At 41.4% G+C, this 21,500-nt stretch overlaps 2 protein-coding genes across 8 annotated transcripts in view; both read right to left on the bottom strand.

Annotated features, from left to right (window-relative positions):
• The window catches only part of GABRP (gamma-aminobutyric acid type A receptor subunit pi), a 37,973-nt gene extending 33,168 nt beyond the window's left edge, over nucleotides 1-4,805 (bottom strand). For 5 of the 6 annotated variants that reach the window (XM_054841785.1, XM_054841786.1, XM_054841781.1 and 2 more), the window contains exons 1-3: nucleotides 4,564-4,805; nucleotides 1,493-1,627; nucleotides 809-913 (exon numbers count right to left, since the gene is read on the bottom strand). The gene's annotated coding sequence lies outside the window, so the exon portion shown is untranslated. The remainder of the gene's footprint in view (nucleotides 1-808; nucleotides 914-1,492; nucleotides 1,628-4,563) is intronic. The other variant, XM_054841784.1, reaches the window with a different exon arrangement.
• A 654-nt stretch (nucleotides 4,806-5,459) lies between these two features.
• The window catches only part of KCNIP1 (potassium voltage-gated channel interacting protein 1), a 615,599-nt gene continuing 599,558 nt past the window's right edge, over nucleotides 5,460-21,500 (bottom strand). For both annotated transcript variants that reach the window (XM_054841792.1, XM_054841793.1), the window contains 6 exons: nucleotides 19,382-19,451; nucleotides 16,451-16,521; nucleotides 14,151-14,258; nucleotides 13,050-13,154; nucleotides 12,429-12,491; nucleotides 5,460-10,141 (listed from right to left, as the gene is read on the bottom strand). In XM_054841792.1, the coding sequence (XP_054697767.1) occupies nucleotides 10,094-10,141; nucleotides 12,429-12,491; nucleotides 13,050-13,154; nucleotides 14,151-14,258; nucleotides 16,451-16,521; nucleotides 19,382-19,451 (465 nt within the window). In that variant the 3' untranslated portion in view covers nucleotides 5,460-10,093. The remainder of the gene's footprint in view (nucleotides 10,142-12,428; nucleotides 12,492-13,049; nucleotides 13,155-14,150; nucleotides 14,259-16,450; nucleotides 16,522-19,381; nucleotides 19,452-21,500) is intronic.

Below are 21,500 nucleotides of genomic sequence, written 5' to 3'. Positions count from 1 at the left end.
CCCAGGCAGGGTTTTGTCTATCCCTTCCAGACTTTGTCAGTAGCATGAGGCACCTCCAGCCCCTTCCCCAAGGGAGCTCTAGCCCAGTGCTGTTAACCTTCGCCAGACCCCTACGACTGGGCATCTTCTTACTCCATGGACTTATCCTGGGAGGGAAGGAATAGCTAACACACAGGGACTCATCTAGTATGTGAAAGATTCGCTTAGTTCCCAGCTCTGTCAAAATTACCTCCACAGTCATATGGCTTTTCTCAGCTCCTACACGAGTGTGGGCATAAGGCAGCACCTCCCAGCCTCACCAGAGATACACATAGAGATGGCAAGGTGTTCACATACTGTCAACACAGAAGTCATACAAGTATTATAAATACTGTACCAAACCCATAGTAAAGCGAGGGTAAAGGAACAGTACGTCTCTCCTTGTCTATTAAATTTCTGAATGTGGCTCTTACTGTATCTAAAATTACCTACAGGTCTCTGCAATGTCACACTGATTTCTGCAATGACCTTTGTCGGCCTTGCTGAGCAGGGCTGCTCGAGCCCTGGAATATCGTCTTCAGGGGCTGTAGGGGGATTTCTGTTCCAAACAAGGATTAAATGTGCTCTCAGAAAAGTGAATTTTCAAGTTCTGAAATTTTGCTTTTGGACTTTGAAACTGCCAAAATCTACACCATATTTTCCTGGGTTTTATTTATGGTATGCACTAAATATTCACTGCTGCAGTAAGACATCAACTAAAGCCTAAAATATTCTGTTAATTTTATTTCATTGCTAAAATCACTGCATTGCTCTGACTGAAATCTCTTACCTTCTTTTCAAAGCGTCTCATTTGCTTGTGTCCAGCTGCTTCATTTGAATACAGAAGGAATATGATCTACAGAAGAGTTCAATAACTTGTTTGTTGCAAGATGTCCTTAAAGATTTAAGCATTACAATATCACGGGTTAGTGCAAAATAAAAAAATAAGGCAAATTAACTACTGTAAGATAAATTTAAAAAATATGAAACAAAAATTGAGAACAGCTTAGAAGTATTCTTGCCACTCTATCATAGAAACAGATAGGTTTTTCTGAAGAGTTTTACTAATTATCAGTTATAGCACAGACAGATCTTGTCTCCCACCAGTGCAATGCTCACCCACTAAAATTATTTTTCTAACATGAGACTGGTTGGTAACATAATGGCAAATGGTTTTCCACAACAGCTCATGGCGCGTGAAGGAAACATAAGTCTCTTGTACTACTTAATTTTCTGAGTTCTCTAAAATTTAGAGTGTCTGTTCAGACAGAAAACATTGTGTTGACTTTTCTTTCCTTTTATACTTATGTTGTTATATATTTTCAATTTATATTGATTTATAAGTAAATCAATAAGATAATTAGAACAAAAAGGTTGGATAAGTTTCTGTGAAAACATCAGCAAAGTCAATCTAACCCTGGGATTGTAAAATCAATCTTTGATTTCTTTAAATCAACACTTTCCAATAACTTACTATCCTTCTGGAAAGTTCTGGATCAGCACTAACTTTTCACAGACATTTTAACAAGAGGGATGACTGTACATTACTAACAGTGGCCCTTTCACCTTCATCCTTTCCAACATCAGCGTACACGGTCCTTGGCTTTCCCTGTGAATATAAAGAGTACATACATACTTCTAAAAAACTAGGCAAGTGGCAACTTGGCTTTATCATTCTTATGCCCCCTTCAGTCACAGGCAGAGGAACCCGAGCCATGGCTTGGGTTTTGGAGACAGTGGGAACATGGTCCTGAGAAAACCTGTGGCATAGGGAAGGAAGGTCACGGGTTTTGTGAGGAGCGTTCAGGCTAACCAGAATGGCCTCATTCTTACATTTTTTTTATCTGGATTCCTGCCCCTGGGTGAGAGCAGTAACCATCCAGGCTGATTTTCTTCTGCAGCTAGACTGCAGATCACAACTAATTCCTGCAAGCGAAACATGTTTTGCTGTGCTGCAACTCTGTCCCTGTTCTCCATTTCACGGCAGCTGGCTGTGGTTGCAAATCCCAACAACAAACAATTTTAACAGTGTTCCAGGTTTTTAAAGGAAGTACTCCCCTCTCCCCACTACCAGAAGCACTGCTAGCCTCTTGCAGAAGAGGCCCATGTCCCGAATTAGGAGTGCAGATTACCATGGTACCACCCTGGCTCTTCCACAGGCCTCTGTTATGCAACATGAGGCGCCGCCTACACTGGCCAAATGCAACCTCAGGAACAGGACAGCAGATGAGTTCCCAGGGGAATTTCACAATCAGTATGGCAACTTGTTCTGTGCTGCTTCCTTCCGTGGGGGTTTCCAGCCAGAGCCCCCCCAACAATTCTAAGTCCCTACAATAACAGGCAGAAAAAGACACGCTTTCCTTTTGCAAGACAGAAAGGAAAGTTTAAACAAAACAGGCTGGAAATAACCACATCCACTGAGGATCTGGGGACTGTCAGTCCATCTTCCACCTCCTGGAGGGTGAGTGGGACAGGGCTCCTGCTTGCAAAGAACCAGCCTGTCCTGGCCAAGCAGCAGGGGCAGGTCCATTGCCAGCTCTCCAATCAATTAGGACAGGTAGGATTTCTGCTTATGCAGCTCCTGTGCCTGATCCCATACAGTGCAGACCTGATGTGATGAAAGGACACAAAATTTTGCTTTGGTTCTCTTTCTGTAAACTAGAGATAACTAATTTCCCCTAGATTCTCCTCTTCAAAGTTCACCTTTCCCTACTCTTAGATATATGCTTAGACATATTTTTAATGACCACTTTTATAAAAAAAAAGTATTACATGGACCTGTTTTGGGTTTTTTTTTTTTCTAATTAGTTCTCAAAGCCAGCTGTTGGAGGTGTTTATGTATGAAAGTGGTTAAGTTAGCACTATGTGACACCTGACATCTGCCCTGCGGATAATTAAATGCGATCCACGCTGGAGTTGGCTGGCCCTGGTGGCGCACGCTGGGAGGGATCTCAGTGACATCTAGTGTTCCCCATGAGAGCCCAGCAGGCAGCACACACCACTGCACATACAGCCTCCTCGCTGCCTGGTCAGATCCTGTCTTCTGAAATCCAGACATCTATTTATTGGCTGCTTAAACCCAAGTTATTCAAGCAGGAACTGTAAATTATGATGAGCATAATTAATTTCTACAGAAACTAACCTGTTCTCCTAGCTGAAAGCCAGTGCATGGGGTAAGTGCCGCTGACAGGGCACCTAACATGTTAATTCTGAGAAGAGCAAGAAACATTATTGGGACAGCTCCTGTCAGCTAACCTGACACCAGGGTCTGTAATATGAGATACAAGCAGTATATATGGTAATATTAAAAAAAAAAAAAAAAAGGCAGCATAATTTAGAGCAAACAAGAGGCTGCTCAGTCCCATTTGATTATTATTCTTTTTTTCCAAATCCAAAATCAGATTAGTACGCATATATACAGATATGATATATGTGGATTTGTTAAAGGTGGATGCAGGTGAAGGATCTAAGACCTCTTATGTACATATATTTATCTTAACCTCCTTTTTAAAAAAAAAAAAAATATATTTGAGAGCTATCCCCCAGCCAGTTTATTTCACGGGCTGAAAATGTGACTTCTTAGAGAATAATTGGTATATATGAACAGAAGAGCCCCATGGGGAGGTGATGGTACCTGACCCTCTCCATCTAAACCACCCTAACTCTAACTCCTGACTTGCAAGATGCACACTTTTGGGACAGAATTCTGAGAGAGAAACTGCCACTGGAAACCTGTATGTGCTTACCTGCGCTCTGCAGGCTGAGATGACTGTCACTTGGACGCATAAGGATGCATCGCCTCAGCTGGCCTCAACACTGTCAGCTGGAGACGAGCAAATACCGGGCTTCAGCTGACACCTGATTTCATTGTACTTACTATGTGGGCAGTTTATAAAGGGATGTCTATCTTGGACTAGCCTGTTGTGGTTGATAAATCATCAAGTTAACATAGGAAGTTAAGTACATTGAGGATTTAATATCACTATTACCGATACCTTGCCAATTTCTTTTTACTTTAACTACATTTTTATTATTCTTTAACCTTTAATTAGTGTCACACAGACAATTAGCAGCTGTGTCTTCAAATTTGTCTGGTCATTTCTGCTTATTTTTAATAACATTTATTTACAAAGACTTTCTTACGTATTCCTTTCATTTGGCCTAAACGACTGAAGATCATGCTAGATACGAGTCACCTCGTCCCATGGCCTCATTCATGTCCTCTATACTTGTCTGCTGTCACTCTATTGCCTGTCACCAGTTTGAATTTGCTTCACAAAGGCAAAGGAATTTAAATAATCCTGAGCGCTGAATCGAGGGGTACATGCTGTAGTTTCAGATAGACTGCAGCTAAGCACATAATTCAGGATGGAAGGCAGAAAGTTAACAAGCTGCCATCTTTCCAGCAGGAGTACTCAGCTCCACTTAGGCTTGGACATCTCAGAATGGATCCCAGATATTTGGCTTTATAGATGATGATAATCTGGGATTTCTTCCCTTAAAACAATTTGTTAAATTAAATCTAGGCTGCAGACTAATAGGTACCTGCTATCCCACAGTGCTCCCAGTCAAATCCCAATCTAGCAGGATACAAGCTTCACTTTCCCCAGCATGCTGCATGGTTTTCTTTGTTTCTCCATCTCAGACGCATCTTCTGGCCCCAAATGTGCGAGAATCGGGTAGCTGATTACTTCTCTGCACAAGTAGAAGTTGATCTTCATGTGCAAAGCATATCCAGGCCTCTTCTCTTTCCAGCTTTGCTGGACCTGCATGGATAAGCAAAGGTTATGGAATTAATCTCATGGTAAGAAAAAGCTGTTATTGCATTCAGAAGTAACCTTTTTCACATGCTGAGTTGTGGCACGTGCCTCAGTTTCACCCTACTGCACTCCGGAGGACATTTCCAGAGATGGTGTGGGGACAGCCCTCGCTGCCAGTGCATACCTGCCCTCTTCCCCACTGTCCCTTCAAACCATCAGATGCAACGCCCCAGGCCACACAGGCAGCAGGATGAGATGCTCAGCGTGCAATGGTGATGGGCTGAGAATAAAATCAGAGGTGTCTAATATCTCACAGCAATAACTAAGATTTCAGACAGCCACTCGAGCAAACTTGATGCAGAAAAATGAATAAAAAGCATACTCACGTGCTGGTCACCAGCGTATACTTTGCCTAGCAGCAGCTGGGTGCACTTCGGAGCTAGTCAGAGGCACTGACCAGGCAGCTTCAACACCCTTTTCCTCGCAGGGACAGCAAGAAGTCAGGTTTGGTGTTTTCCCCAGGGAACTGTTATCTCTTCTGAGCAGGCTGGTGCTTTGGTGGCAGAGGTGGCTGTCCCCAGGCCGCTCGCTCCCTGTCTGCGCAGCAAAGAGCTGGCTGGGGGGAGTGGTCAGCTGGGCAACGCAACCAGTTTAGGCACTGGACTAAGACCAATACCACATTTCACACAGACATCTTTATTTTCACATTTCTGCATGTATGCAAGAGAATGTTCTTTTTCCTAGGATGTGCTGGTAGACATATTATACCCTACAGAATGGACTTTAGCAATTTTTTTTTAATATATATATGTACACACATATATATATAGTCTCACAAAACTTCTTCTGCATTTCTCCATGTGTCAGAATGGATGTTTACAACAAACCAGAGCTAAAGGAACACTGCAAGGTTTTGTTTTATTTTTCTTATCTCTAAAATAAAATAGTGCTTGCATTTTTCTTCAACTTGATTGCCTGTTCTCCTTGTTACACTTAAGCAAAAATGCTGAAAAGACATGCTTATAGGCTTTCATTTCTTACTACTCTGAGATACTATCAGTGATGCCGGCAGAACAATTTTGAACTCTTATTTACACAAGGGCCAGACTATCAGGTGTATGTCACTGAACCAAATATAAGAGCACCCCTGAATCAGCGATGCAAATGAAGAATGCAAATGTTACATTCACGGCACAGTTCAGCAGTTTAACGGCCTCTATACAGATAAATACGTGTTTATGAGAGTCCTGCTTTTAAAAGTTTCCCTGTAAATTTTTAACCTGACAGTGTCCCTTAAGAAAAAAATACATACTGGGCTTAAGAAAAGATGCCCTCCTACAGATATTTTCTTTTTATTATTAAAACCAACATTTTTAAAACCATTCAACAAAATTTAATACAAATTACTGTTGGAGAATAGCATTTGTGAAGCTATGCATTGCTGCTCCATTAACATGGCTTTAGTTATCACTGTTTTTATTATTTGCACATTTCCTTAGGTCTTTCATGGCACTTCCATGAAGAAGAAAAAAGGTTGTAACACTGCTGCTACCATCTTATCAGAGGTAACACACGGACACAAAGATGTTTGTTCTCAACATGTGTTCACAGTCAGGCAATGCCAAAGTTCTGCCTGCAATGCTTGAACCTTAGGATATCCGTACCTCAGGATTATAGCTTGACTCGTGATTACTCACAATATTGCAATGCATTCAAAGTAACAGGAAAACAAACATCGACAGTAACAGGCACGGGGGGTTTTTTTGCGTTATCATTAATCACATTCCTATTTTTCAACAGATTGTTGCCTAAAATGCATGTTAGAAAGGCTTTTTTTAGAAAATGCTGGCATGAAGATGCAGACTAATGTTTGTAACTAATGAAAGAGTCAGACTAATGACTCAGATGTTATTTAAACATTCACAACTTTGAGAAAATTTGCACAGCTGATAGCACTGACAGATAGTCTAACTGTAACTTAGAAGCCAGCATAGTAACTACCTTCCACATACTGGCAGTAGGATTTATGATGGTATGAGATTAGAATAGCATACTATGTTTCATTTAGAAAGCTGTAGTAGTATTTGCCATAAATATTGCAAGCCCCATTCATGAGCAATGGGAGGCTTTGCAAGTTTACAAAGTAACATTCACAGAAAACATAAAAAACAAACCCAAAGACATTTCCATGCAGAGTACGATTCTCTCACAGTCACTGGACCTCTCTCATCTATTAGCTGGAGCACACATGCTATATACACATATGCCGCTCACAGAAAACCCAGAGGCCTTCTACGCGCTGATGCATACCAGCCTCTGGCTGGTATCAGTGGGATCAGAGACAAGCACAGGATAATAAATGGATTCGCAAAGGCAATGACTCTGCCACAGACAGAATTTACAATTAGAGCTATGTGAAAACACAGCTGTTGTGTGTCATTTGCCAATCCTCCTATCTCAGCTACAATGGACTTGAAGTGGAGTAGAGAGGTAGCAACCCAGGGCTGAACATCAGGTACGCACAGATGAGGTCTGGACTCCTGCGAGACCAAAATCAAAGCTAGCTACACCTCAAGAGCAGAATTAGGACCAGCGAGGCTTTCAGCATCTCCCCCTCTGCCTGACACCCCCCACCGTCGTTACTGGGAGCTGAAAACTGACACTGTGGAGCAGATAAGGAGACGCCAAAACTGCAGGGTCACTAACGGTAGCCTGATTTCAGCAATGCACTTAAGCACGTACTGGAGAGGAACATCCAAATGTTTAAAGTATGTTGCCAAACTGGGGCCATGCTGAACAGAAAGTGGTTATAGCCCCTCTGACACAGGCACTGCCCCGCCATGTGTACAGCACTTCTACTAGTGGAGACACAGAAAACATACCTGAGGCCAAATTCATCACAGTAACTCCAGAAATTAATTTAGCTTCAGGGACCATGGTATCAGGCAACTAATAATGTTTTCTTTTGAAAAGGGTACGTTCAAAACTTTCCAGGCTGTATGTGCCATCTCATGAGCACACGTGGAGCAACGCTGTTAGAGGAGAAAGGCACTGTGCTAGCCCAGTGCAAATGCTTCTTTTCCATTGTCTTAACCATTTTTCCCTCAGCTGAAGTTGACGGCTTAGGCTGATAAAAGACAGATGCTCTTTTGGTGTGGGGAAAAAGGCAGGTTATTCATTATATTAAATTCTGTCATTTGCTAAAGTGACTACAAGAAGAATCAAGAAGGAACAGTGTAAACATTGTGCCTTATTTCAGCTACAACTGATGTCTTTATCAAGTGCCTATTAAATAAAAACTAAATAGACAATACCGGACAACTGGAGGACAAGGCTGCTCTCACAGCATTGAATTACTTCTGTGAATCACAGCACATTATTGGAGTTGCTATGCTCTGTGCCATCACTAGGAAGGAATTAATTAATGGTATTTGTATGAAAGGCAATAAACAGGATAGACTAGGGTGACATTCCTGCATACATGTAACTTCCCTCACCTGAATGGCATTTTTGATGACAAGCGAGCAACTGAAAGGAATAAAGTTAAGACTACAAAGAAGTGTATGGAGGAGCACAGTAAAAGAGGAAAATGTCCCACCTTGGGGGATTAGCATAGCATTACACTAGTACTGATCAGACCTACTGCTATAATCAGGAATACTTCAATAGATTGAATTTTTATAAAATATAGGGCTACAGAAATGAGGCATTCTATATATTTTGTATTATAAAAAGCTTCCACTTACATAATTTTAAAAATATATCTTCACTGCTAACAGTATATTTGTAATATAGTATCTGATATAATAAAAATATATGCTTACTGGATGGGAGTGATGTAGTGCTACAGCAGCGGCTCTCCTTTCTGTGTGGTCTGAGCAGCTGGAGAAGTTGGCTGTTCCCTCCTTCCCTTGGTTTCTCAGCCATCGGCTACCTGGAGACTGCAACGGCACTCTGGTGTGTTAACTTTCTTAAGAGTCCTCTGCAAAGAAGGCTCAGTTCCTCAGCTGACAAATAATCTACTGGGCAAAATCCAACCCTGGTGTAAATTCACTACATGATTCTTTCTGTTTTACTAATTAAAAAACCTAAACCCCCAAACCAATGCTCTATTTGGCATCAGTAAGGAAACGGGACTTGTACAAGTCATGCAACTGCCTTGTAGGAAAAAACCATTTTGCTATAGAAAATGTTAAATTACCCAAAGGGACATATGGGCCTGGCGGCTAAGGAAGTAGCTCCCAATTAAACTTAAAGTGCTCTTCGTGGGTGCCAAGGTCTGTTTGTGGAAACACACCTGCATCATCTGGGCCCTCTTCTGCACTAAGTAAAACTGGAAAGCTTAAATAAATCCATTAAGGTGGGCAACACTTTACTGTAATTTCCAGTGGAAAAATACAAATGTTCAAATGATGAATCTAGGAAGTGTGTGGCAAACTAAACCGAAAGGACCATAGTGCCTGACCACAGCGCTGCTGAGACGCACACTGGAGAAACAGTTGGTGTCCCACCATGTGCTGGGACTGCAGAAAGTGGTTGGGACCAGAGCAGGTATTCATCTTCCTGTACCAGCCCTTATAAGCCTGCCTGGTCTTGCAAGAACTTACCATCATCATCATTAAGCAGAATTTGTTCTGTAGTTTGAAATTTATATGTGCAACACATGTTTTGCTCCTTTCTGGCTCACCCTGGCATGAAGGTCCTTTAGTTAATGTGTTCGGGAAAAACTCCACCAAACTCAGCATGGTGGCACCAGTGCATGTGAGAGGAAAAGCAGGATCTCTGCAGAAATGGGCATATTGGCTACACAGGCTGTCTGCTAATGTCCTAGGTGCATTTCCTGTTCATTTTTTACAGACTGCCCTGGTAGATTTGACTTTTGTCAAAGCAGATTAACGGCAAGGCATACATAAAACATTTTGCCATATGGTAGTATGGACTGAGCTTTTCACTTGCAATAGATGGCTGAGTAAGCTATTGACACGTGCTATCATATGTAATCAAGCTTGCTAGATTAAAAGCAGGACTTGTGCCTAGCAAACAACGCTGTATATTACTCATTGAACTTCAAGCAGCAGTTCTCTCTTGTCGGGTTTTAATAAAATATTCACATGCTTCCAAAACGAAACAAAGGTCCACCGGTGTCTCCTGGGGAGAAGAGGTGGGATTGGTTGCATTCGGTTGCCATTTGGTTGGAGATGTCATACAAAATCCTCACACACTGAACATGGCTGAATTGTAAAAAGCTTTCATCCAGAAAGGAGGTCTTTGTTACACAGAAAGTCTCCGACTCCTCCAGTGCCCGCCAGACACGGTTACATCACATTCTCAAAGAGCTGTAAGGACCGCATGATATTGTCGTCCTGAAAACAATAAGACATTTTCACAAAATCAGCACCAACGAGGATGACTCGTAACTTTGCACGGCACAGGGGGGCTTTGCAGCTGCTACTGCAGGCAACAGCCTTGCTTTCATAATGCTTTTCATCCTCCATGAGCTACAATTGATTCAGTGACCAGGTCCTGATTCAGCAAAGCAGTTGTCTCTTACTTTGGCACCTTAGTTGGTCTGAGGCATGCAAGCACAGGATCTTCTCAGAAGCTTGACATTCAGCATGGGCTGTGTTTTATTGAAGAAAACCAGACACCAGCATTGAGCTGATGACTTTACTGAATCCTCAGACTTCAGAGCACAACTGCATTCCACTGATCCTGAACGTGCAAATAGGCACTTAGCTAATACGCTTCAAAAGTCCCAATGAAATTGCAGGTTTTGAACTGCTAAGCAAGCTGCCTCAAAGGACTACTTCATCCCAGAAATACAACCAGCTCAAACCCAAAATACGTGCAATCTCAGCCTCTCCAAGGTTCCTAGATCCAAATGAGAAAGTTTGGGACACACAAGGGAAATCCCAGACTGTTTCTCATGAAGTCTCGAAATTGTACTTCAAGGTAATAACCAGAATAATATTCAAAACCATAATGATGATTCCTTCTCCCCCCCTCCAGGAATTCAGTTATTCCAAAAGTTAGAATAACTGTTTGCCTGTAACATGAAAATAGTTTTCCAAATTTTCCACATTGAGCAACTTAAGAGATCTATTGCATCTCACTCCTCTACCTTATTTTGAGGCTGCATCCATCTATCTCACTTCTAACACAGTTTGGTGGGTACTAGTATAAGGTATCGCCTTGCACAGGAAACCAATCATCCTCTCCAAAGCAATGCTAGGAGTTCATTGCCCATGAGCCATATCCTCAGAAACGGCAGAGGTAAGCACTATAGTGCACTTTGGTTTCTTCTTCATGAAGAAAAAAACATCTTAGTGCCGCAGGGCTCATTCCTATCTGCCAGGAAACCACACATGACAGTGCATCAGACTGTACAGCTCCTAGTGCAAGTATGCTAGCAGAAGGAACCAAACCCAAACTAGGAAGAGCATTAAACAAACTCTAACAGTTTAAAGCAAAGCTGCTTCAATACTGAGACCACTAACCATGTACCCGCATCTGACCTGAAGGCAAATTATGAATATGAAGAATAGTACACAACAATACACAAATGATCAAATTAAAGATGAAGCCAAAAATAAGCTAAGCAATCAGAAGTCACCAAGAATGAAGTAACTGAAAAAAATTAGCCTTGTATTATGCATCTGCTAACAAGGATTTTGCTGCCTAAAGTCCCTGACTGAGAAGTAATCTGGATGTTGCCAGAGCCAGACTTAACACAGAAACAGTGGGAAGCCAGCCCAGCCCTCCACAGTGAGCATCTGCCCATTGCTCAGGTACAGAAGAGCTGTGTGACTGCAGAACAGGAAAGACTTTTCCAGGTAAAGTAAAATATACAGGAGGGCTGGTATGGAATTATTTGCACCAATGTAAACTTTCTAAAAATGCAGAGACGGTTAGTGTTCTGATTAAATATTAGAGATATCTCTGAGCAAACATTCACACAATTACAGGCTAAGACAACAGACACTTGGCCAATTGCATGTTAATGCAGATACTTGTCTTTGTACCAGTGCTAAAAATACCAGCAAATATTTGTTACAGCCAACCTAATGTATGGAGTTTGCAAGAGGGAGCTTATTTCCAAAAGACAAAAAAAAAAATCATTGCTATGATGACAGCATTTGCTTTTAATGTTTGACTATGAAAACATCAACTGGTTTTATATAACTCAGTGCTGTAACTACAAGATTTTTAGAGACTTCAGTTCTGGGCAGTTCCAGCAATGTGGTACCTGCTAATGACATCCAGGGGTAGCACACAGAGACAGTATCGGCCTCTTAAAAACAAGAAATGAAAAAATCCCACCAACAACTAAGGAAGGGTAAGGGCATTATGAGCTTCTTCTGGAGTTATCTGCTCATCTACAGAATCGGGTACTGCAGTTCACTCAGGAAAATAACAGCACTGAAAATGAAGAAGCCCTCTCCCTTGATTTGCCTGACCCTACTTCCCTATTCAGTCACAGACTTCACAGAGCACCACCAGAAACTCAATTGTGAAGCTGGTTTTTTTCACAGAGCAAAGGAAACCTGGGATCTTGAGCAGCATCTTGTTTCAAATGGAGTTTGTCCAAAGGGAAAGCAAATGCTGTGGCATGAGCTAAACCTTTCATCACAGTTTTAATTTTGTCCTTACCTCCTGACACGATTCAATAAACTCATCTAAAGTTACAACACCATCTTTGTTTTTATCCATTTTCTGCAAAATAAAATAATAAAAAAAAATTGTTTCCATAGGTAACACTGCAGTAATAGTATAATGTCTTATTTGATGCAACCTGAATAAATCTAGGACACTTTAAAAGCTTAAATTACAGACTCAGTGTCATTGGATAAATTTGCCAGCTGCTAAGGACTTGTTTACTCTGGTATTTGGAGCACTTTTGGGGTCATCTCCAACTATTCATTCTTTGATATACACAGCAACCTCTGCCCTTACTACATCATTTATTTATTCACTGCCTCACCAACCAGCACCCATATTCCTGTCTCTGGGGGCAGTTGAGAGAAGCAGCACACATGTGCTGCAACACATGCAGTCTTCAGACTTGCTGGATGTGGCACATCCCAATGCAAAGGGTCCGGCTAAGAGACCAATGGGATACCTTGGAGTCAGGAAATCAGCAGATGCTATAGTGTTAGGATTTATTTTGGAATATATAGTGGGGCATAGGACTGAACTTGGGGCTAACCTTACAGTAAAGTGTATTAGTGCATAGCTCAAGCGTTAAGAAAAACACATTAAAAAATCAAGTACCTGAAAGAATACTTCTACGTGCTGCCTTGGAGCGTCTTCCTTGAGCACTGGATACGTGTACTTTCCCATCATATCATAAATTGCCTTTACAATATCCATCATTTCCTGTAGTAGTTGCACACCAGCACAAACGCAAAAGTGAAATTAATAGGAAATGATAGCACATTCCTTTTACTACCCTTTTCTTTACCCTCCTTCTCCCATTACAAAACAGCACAGAGAATGCCTATACATGTGCGTGAAGACTGAACTATCATCACATACAAGTTCATCTATAAGTGCTTCTTTCTGACTATGCCATGACTGCCACAGCCACGCTGGAGGTGCCTGCAGTGCTCACTTCCCTCCTCTGGCCAGGCAGCGTTGCAGGACATGTGCTCTGCCATGGCAGCTGCTGGGGATGGTGCTGGGCTGCAAGCAGCATGCTCGGTCCTGAGCACTGCGGCACCAACCCTGTCCCAGAGCCTCCTCTGGGGCCGGGGGCCTGTGTGGCAGTCACTGGGAACGCAGCCCTTCTCCACACCTTGCACAAACTGCCACACAATTCCATGATGAGTAGCAGTAACCACGAACCCTCAAAGTACACACAATAGTTTTGAAAAGATAGACCAAGATGTATTTGGAAAATACTCAGGTTACCAGGCTCAAAACCAAGGCTTCCCACAAAGGCAACAAGCAATATCAGATAAGAAGATAAAACCAGATGATAATGTGGGATTTGGGAGTGGAACTGGGGGCTTGTAGTGCTTCAGGTGAGCGTGCACCATACCTCCCAGTGCAGCCAGAAACCCCTTGCTCCTCAGTCACCAAGTAGCTACTGTCACCATCATCCTCCCCTTCGCAAAGGTTACGGTGCTCATAGCTGTAACTAGGATTTTGCTTCTGGCTAAAACAATCCATTAAAGGTATTATAATATAGGAAAATATGTCTAGAAAATCCTGCAATATAAAATCACTGTGCACTTTACCCAGACACAGATAAATGCTCAAGTCCAGTCTGATTTGCATTTAATTAGCTGCATGCAAAATTAATTGTGCTCTGCAACAGAAACCAGTCAGGTCTCTTCAGAAATCGACCACATTTGTCAAAAACAGCCTTACCTCCTTGTTTATATAGCCATCCTTATTTATGTCGTACAGATTAAACGTCCATCTTAGCTTTTCATGAACAGTTCCCCGCAACAGAATGGACAATGCCATCACAAAATCCTGGTTCAAGGTAGAGAGAGAAATGTGAATTTTCAGAACATCCTCTTCTAAGTCACCTGCCAGTCAAAAGACTTATCTTTTTAGGATAGAGCATACGGTTATCAATCTCTTCTGACTGCTTTTTCCAAAAATGAGTCCCCTCTGACCAAAACCAACGGACACAGCATCTGCTAAGATGATCTGAGTACTGTCACACTAACAAATGTGTATGGGGTAACCACAAAAATCAGAAAAGCCCTCAAGTACTCAACTGCAGCCACTGTAAAGACCGAGCTTATGATATGGGTTAGGCAGCTTAGCAAGACTGGAAGGGTAGGAAGACCTAACAGGTGCTGCAGCCTTAAACCCTCCTGAGTCCTGGGGCAAGTGGTGTGAAAATGGCATGGGCTTAATAGCAGATCCAGCCCAAGTCAGGCAGATTTAGATCCTAAAGTCAATAGGACAGTGGCTGCTCTGGCTCCTCGGACTTGCCGGGAATAGCACAGTATGCTCAAGGCCAGAAGCTGGGACACCTTCCTTGCTACCCATCCAAATTTATCATTCTCTAAACTCTAAATACTGCATGAACCTAAGTATGGCAAAATACATGTCTGGTTTGTAAGAGCACCGTGAGATGCTCCAGTGGCAATTTCCCTCCTAGAAACAGTCTGTTGCAAGGAGTCGTCACTCAGACTGCCACCTGGTTAAACACAGCTGGACTCTTAACTGCGGCAGTGGAAGTTGATGCTTTCTTACCCCCAGACCTAGGGTGCTAATGAAGGAGGAGGTGGAAAAATCCAGTATTTTCTGTGTCTACTTTGAGAGAGAGAGAAAAAAATCTCAAACCCCTCTAACACAGGGAGCCTCAGGTTTTGTTCTCTGGCAAAATCTGTCTGACTTGACCAGATGTGATTTCTACCACTAATTACTCAGTCTGGGACACAGCGTTTTAATTGTGTTTTTTGTTTACAGTAAAAAGTTATTGCTTCCAATAACTTTGATTTATTGTTTATACTGCACAGTGGCTCGGGCATTGTAAGTAGCATCACTACAGGGATTTATTAGTACAGGCAGAGCTTCAAGCTAACAGAGCTATACAGTTTCTGATACCTCACTTAATGTACTTAGTCCTTCCTATGTTATCTCCATTAGCTCTGCATGGGGCAGTGCATCACTTCTTAGAAACCTTTGCTCCTTTTTCCCAAGGCTCAGAGGAATCTGAATTTGCTGAACAACAGAAAAAAAGAGGACAAAACACTTATGTTTGACAACCACTAAAGAGACAGGTTTGCCAGGAAGGAAAGCTCAGCGCCTTTTTTTTTTTTTTTTTAAATAAATACTTATCTAAGCATTTTGCTGTGTCTCAGACTGGTTAGGTTTCTGGAGGTCTCTAACTACTGAGTGGCCACCATATGCAACACTCCCACTACAGTCCTTGCTACAGATGCACACATATACATACGGTAACATTCCCATTTTACATTTGATAAGTGAACTAATTTCTCAGTCTTACCTGCAAATTACTGGAATTCTTAGCCATTTGATGGCAAAAGGAAGACTGTCTATGATTTCTAGTTTTATGATTACAGTAAACGGTCTTCAAAATTATGAAGTTCATCCTCTGCAGGACTATGACTTAACATAGCCCTTTGCTGCACTACAACTATGTGCGTGAGCTTGAAGAATGGCTATTTGTAGCCACAGCAACAAGCCTTTTAGTTAAATGGTGGATTTGGTTTCCCTAGGAACGAAGTACCTGAGATGCTTGTTCAATACATCAAATAAGCTAAAAAACCTCCATATTCCAGGAACATACAAACATAACCCCGCAATGCGTGATGACTGCAGACGACATACAGTGTCACTGGCTTTTCTTTGACATCCAAATTATCTGTGTAAATCACTGGACAGGACCTGTCCAAATCACTGGACGGGACCTGTCCTTAACGTCTCCTCTCTGCTACATAATTCTCTGCACTTTCTCCCTGTGGTACTGAATAACGTGATCTATATGTTTCTTTAGTGAAAAGAAACATGCAACTCCATCTGCATAAACTAAAGTGAACCAGATTTTAAAATATCAACTAATTTTAGACTGAAACCTCTAACCCATAATCCAACAAGTCCTATTAGTTTACAATGAAGAATGGCTGAAGAAGCCTAAAAACACAGAACTGAGAAAAAGGCAACAAAGGAGGATGCAAAACCATTACCTCAAACTTCACTGAGCCATTTTGTGCAGTGTCAAATGCGTTAAAGAGATAATGCGCATACATGCTAGCATCTGAAAAACACAAAGGGCACAGATTGGTACAACAGTTCATTATACACTAATGGCTCTAAACAACATTCGTGACTTTATTTTCCTTTTGTATAAAACCCAACCTTGTAGCACTGCCAGATATTCTATGAACTATTAACAATCCTATTAACATGGATTTGCATACTCCCCACACCCTCCCTTAACACAGCCTTGAAATGTAGAAGCTTTTATTACCCTAGAAACAATCATGATTATGGGGCTGTACTTGAAAGAATGAGCAAAAAAACCCCCTCCCAAGAGTGTCTCTGGGGCAAATGGATTATCAGCTCTGGTGGGCAATGCAGCAAAAGCACCAAGGAGTGATTGTAGCATGTGTGCTTCCTTCCTCTACCTTTTGCTTTGTGTGAGATACAGCAGAAATCCCCAGGGACTGTCCAGCTTCAGAAGGGTCTAGTTCCAATAACTTGAGTTTGGCCCATGACTATCAAAGAGCAATCTCATCCAAGACATTTTTTCATCCTTTTGAATCTTAAACTGCTGGTTTTAGAAATTCTATTGAGAAGAACAGTTTCTATGGCCACATGAAGGATGGCTGTTAACTGGGAAAAACAGTAATGGTATGCAGAAAAAAAATCAAATAGGTGTACAACCTTCACTGCCCAGTCCTCTGCTCTGGAAGCAATTCACACTGCTCTCTGTATTACTAGAGCCCAGCTTTTCAAGATGGAAGAAACTGACATTAAATTCCCTTACTTATTTCATTGCTATTCTAGCAGCTACACGCTTTTTTGTCTCTTCTATTCTTTGCCTCTAGCACACAGCATTAGTCAAGCCTGAGTCTTCATACTCAATGTATGGGTATTCAGGTGAAGCCTGGTGCCCTGTGCTATGCAGGCAGTCAGGTGGAATGACCCAGCATCTCTTTATTCTGATCTCTATGAAATGATTAAATATTTTCACATTATTCAAATCCAGAAAAGTGTAACTGTGTGTAGAAAAATCAAATACTGAAGTTACTGTCATCCATAAGGACAGAATACACTGGACTGTAGAGGGGGGAAAAACGTCTACTGCATTTTTAAGAGAAGGATTCTAAAATAAAATAGCTCCAGAAGAAAACCACAGAATTACTTATGGGACAGTCCTGCTAAAAACTAATTAAGCTAAACTAAACAATGAACCAAACATATTAAACTAGAGGTCTTATTTCAGTACGGTATGATGTACATTAAGAAATACAAGATCACTAGTATCATTTGATGACAGATTAGCAAAAATGAAAACCTGTCAAGGACAGGAGCCCTACGTAACAAAAATATCACAAGCCTGGAATGACAGTGCACAAAGTTTTTGTAATTCAGAGCTACTTTACTACCTCTGGGATGTACAAGCTTATCTGTACAGAAAGCCGTAAAAGTGAAAAAAGTCTCTGAGGAATCTGAAATCTCATAATTTATGTTGCTAAGGTTATACAAACAGTTTGGAAACCAAGTGAAAGAAAACAGTGTAAAATATGAAGTCACATCTGCTGTTAAACTGATATATTAAGCATGGTTGTACTACCATTATAATTAACCAAGAGAGAACCACATTTCAAGGGAATGTGACACAGAAAAAAGAAAAGGCAAGTCTCTGTCAACCTCAGTAGAGAGGAAAAAAGTTATCTATCCATGAAAAGATGACGTTTCTGTGCCTGATTGTTTTTCACACATGGGAAGGAAGGAGTCACCCAAGGTGTGTCACTTAAAGGAGTTAGTGCAGTTACTGGGGGTAACTGGAGTTCCTTGGACTTGAAATATAGCCAGAAATAAATTAAGATTATAAGCACTTAATTTTTTGCATAATTGTTAAAGAAAAATAAATTGAATGGTTTCTTTTTATAACAGAAACAAAACCAGCAACAATAGGAAATCATCAAGTCCATACTGAAATTTAATGTGAACTTTTTATGGGTGTATGTCTTTGAGGTCACATACATTGTTAAACACAAGCATGACATGTTTTATCTTGACATTTAGTTGAGAAACCACTTGTTGATGACCATCTTAAAGTAAAGGCGCACACACACGTTCTTGCAGAAACTTCAGTCATCATCCTACAATGAGTGTACTCTGCAACTACTACAGAGTAGAATATATTTGGAAAGCCTCAAATACCGAATCTTTTACTAAAAAGCCACATGAACCCCTGACTCACTTCTTTTAATTTGAGAACAGTATCCCCACAGAATATGCCCAGTTAGAAGAATATATAGATTCTTGATGTTTTAAAAAGGCAAGAAAATACGTTATTTGAGAGTTCAATACAATACTTTAATATTCCAATACATGACATGATCCTGTCTTAATTAGTCACACAAACACCAAAAATGATCATTTCAGGTAGCTAGGTGTCCACACATCAACTTGGAACTACTTTAACTATTTCAGGGAGGTTTTGATTAATTTTCAGGCCAAAATGAGGTCTGTGACTCTTCTGTGCTAGATCCGACATGCACAGCAGTCCAACAGCAGGGAAGCAAACACACACTGAGGGGAAGTGATTTAGCTTTCTGTAATCCAGAAAGTCAGGACAGAAAAAAAGCATCAATCCCCAGCTTTTTTTATCTTGGACTAGTGCACTGTTTAGGGAGAATAAAGGGCTGACAACTAGTGGCAATCTTTAATGTGGGATTGTCTATATTCTTGTGAAATAACTGTTCAAAGGGTGAAACTTAATTTTATTACCTTGCTGCTTGTGTTGCTGTTTAAGATCCTGCAAAGCTTAAGCTCAACTCACATTTCTCACACAGATTATCTGAAGGAGCTTTGCAGCCAGCTGGCAGTAATGAATGTTAAGGCATGCTTCAATAAACCCGACAGACGCAAAGTACTCTGCTTACCTCCATGAGGAAAAAACTGTGCATAGATCTGTTTGAATGTCTCTTCATTAACAACCCCACTAGGACATTCCTGTTGGAAAACCGAAAAAGAAAAAAAAAATCAAGAAAAAACCCTGCTCTGTAAAGGTTCATTTGCAAAACTCTACAAGCCCAAAGAGAGCAATTAAACAAATCACATTCCTGTTCTCACAGTGCTCTGGATGCACAGGCTGTGCAGCTGAAGAAATTAAAATAATTCAGACTGCAATTTCATCTTAAGTATCTCATAGACTTGGTTCACCATTATTAACATTTCTAACAGTGTTTTCAGCAGTGTTTAATTGCTGTTTTGTAGGACAACCTAGAAAGGCAGTTCATGCCTTCTATCATATGAAGCTTTCCTCTAATAATTACAAATAATGTTAGTGCCAGCTAACACTTCCCTGTCCGATGCTTCCACATACGTGAATTGATTAATCCTCGGCAGAAGACTGCAGCCAGATACCTGACACCAGCACCATGGAGGCTAACAGTACATACTATACTCTTAAGTCCTTACAAACAAGCATTAGTATTAGGCTGAAAAAGATTAGATCACTTTTAACCTGTTTATCCGCTGAGTCTTTCATAAACATCTGAGCAGCCAGACTGTGCCCATGCCAATTTTCTAACCTGGCAACCTGTGGGGCGATTTTATTTTTAAGCTCTAATACTAGAATGTAAGGCATTTAATTTCACTTTTGGTTGCTTCGAATAAGGGCAAACACTTAGGAAAAGGGTGGCAGGTTTTCTGCCCTGAACTTCCTGACCTACTAACTAGCCCCATGGGGCAGCATTCAGGAGGGAAAAGGGGATCCCTGCCTGGAGGGCTTGCGCTTGCTCTGGTACAGCCGAGCAAAATCCAAGCTGTTATGGCAGTTTGGGGTAGCAGATGCTCCCTGGGTGTGTTTATAGAGTCTGGACAGCACCTGTGAAAAGGGACACATGGCACGTATGAGGAGCTGAGCCCCCAGGTGCTTTACTCTGTAAGTGATATCTGAACTGAGGTCCTCAGATCTTACCCAGCAGGACGTGGGACCACAAGCAGTGGAAGAGATGGGTGAAAAACAGTACAAGACCTGCCTCCATTTTGTAAATCCTGTTTCCTTACTCTCAACTCTTTTTTTCAACTTAAATTACTTGGACAATTCAAGTAAAATTCAAGAGCAAATTTAGCTTTACTATGGTGCTTTACCACCCCCACCCCCCCCAGCTCAGTGCTGTTATAACATACATTCATGTATCACAGAGAGCTTTCAGCACTACCATCTATGTAAAGTTTTCAATTATATAAAGTATTTTCCAGTTGATGACACTCTTCCCACAGATTTGCCTATCAACTAATTTTGAAAACTAACACAGAGCAAAACAATAAAATAACCATGGCACTGATCCTTTTTCGCAGAATTACAAATACAGAAAAGTCAGCTTTCTCCCACATTCGGAAATACCAATGGGCAGAGACACCGCGGGTCTGTCCCCTGCTGCAGCAACTTAAATTCCACAGCCCCAGCTGAGGCAGTGTGTCATATGGAGGGAAGGGGAGCAAGAGCACTGCCACTCCCAGTAGGACATGCTGAAGATGGATTATCTGAGCAGGTTAACTCAGAGTCTCTCACGAAACTGGTGCGTATATCTTGGTTTGATGCTTATGATTAAGCTGAACACCAGATTTGGGATCAAGAAAGTTTGTCAGTTACTGGCAGCATACTCACTCCATGCATTCCTCTTTCTGTTTCACATTATGATTGCTGTCTCATTTTAATACAGGTCCTTCACCAAGGAGTTTCACAGATCTGTAACCCTTTGCACAAGGAATCATCAATTTTTGAAACCTAACTCCTACTACCTTGCCCAATAGCCCTGAATTCCCAGAGAGAGAGAGAAAACACAAGCACAAACAGTTCATCCTGATGCTTTTTCTACCTGCCACTTGTGATTTTGTACATCTTCCCTTTGTTATCTCTTTTCCAGGTTGAAGCATCCCACCCTGAGAAGCATGGAAGGCAGTCAGCATCCTTTAACCATCCTTTCTCTGCATCCTTCTGTTTCCCATACCCTTTTTGAGACAGCACCTCAGGACTGCAAGCCATGTTCAAGA

Source organism: Grus americana, chromosome 14, assembly GCF_028858705.1.
Source record: "Grus americana isolate bGruAme1 chromosome 14, bGruAme1.mat, whole genome shotgun sequence".
NCBI lineage: Eukaryota > Metazoa > Chordata > Aves > Gruiformes > Gruidae > Grus > Grus americana.
The sequence above is the reverse complement of the archived record's forward strand: the minus strand, read 5'-3'. Positions and strand labels throughout refer to the sequence as shown.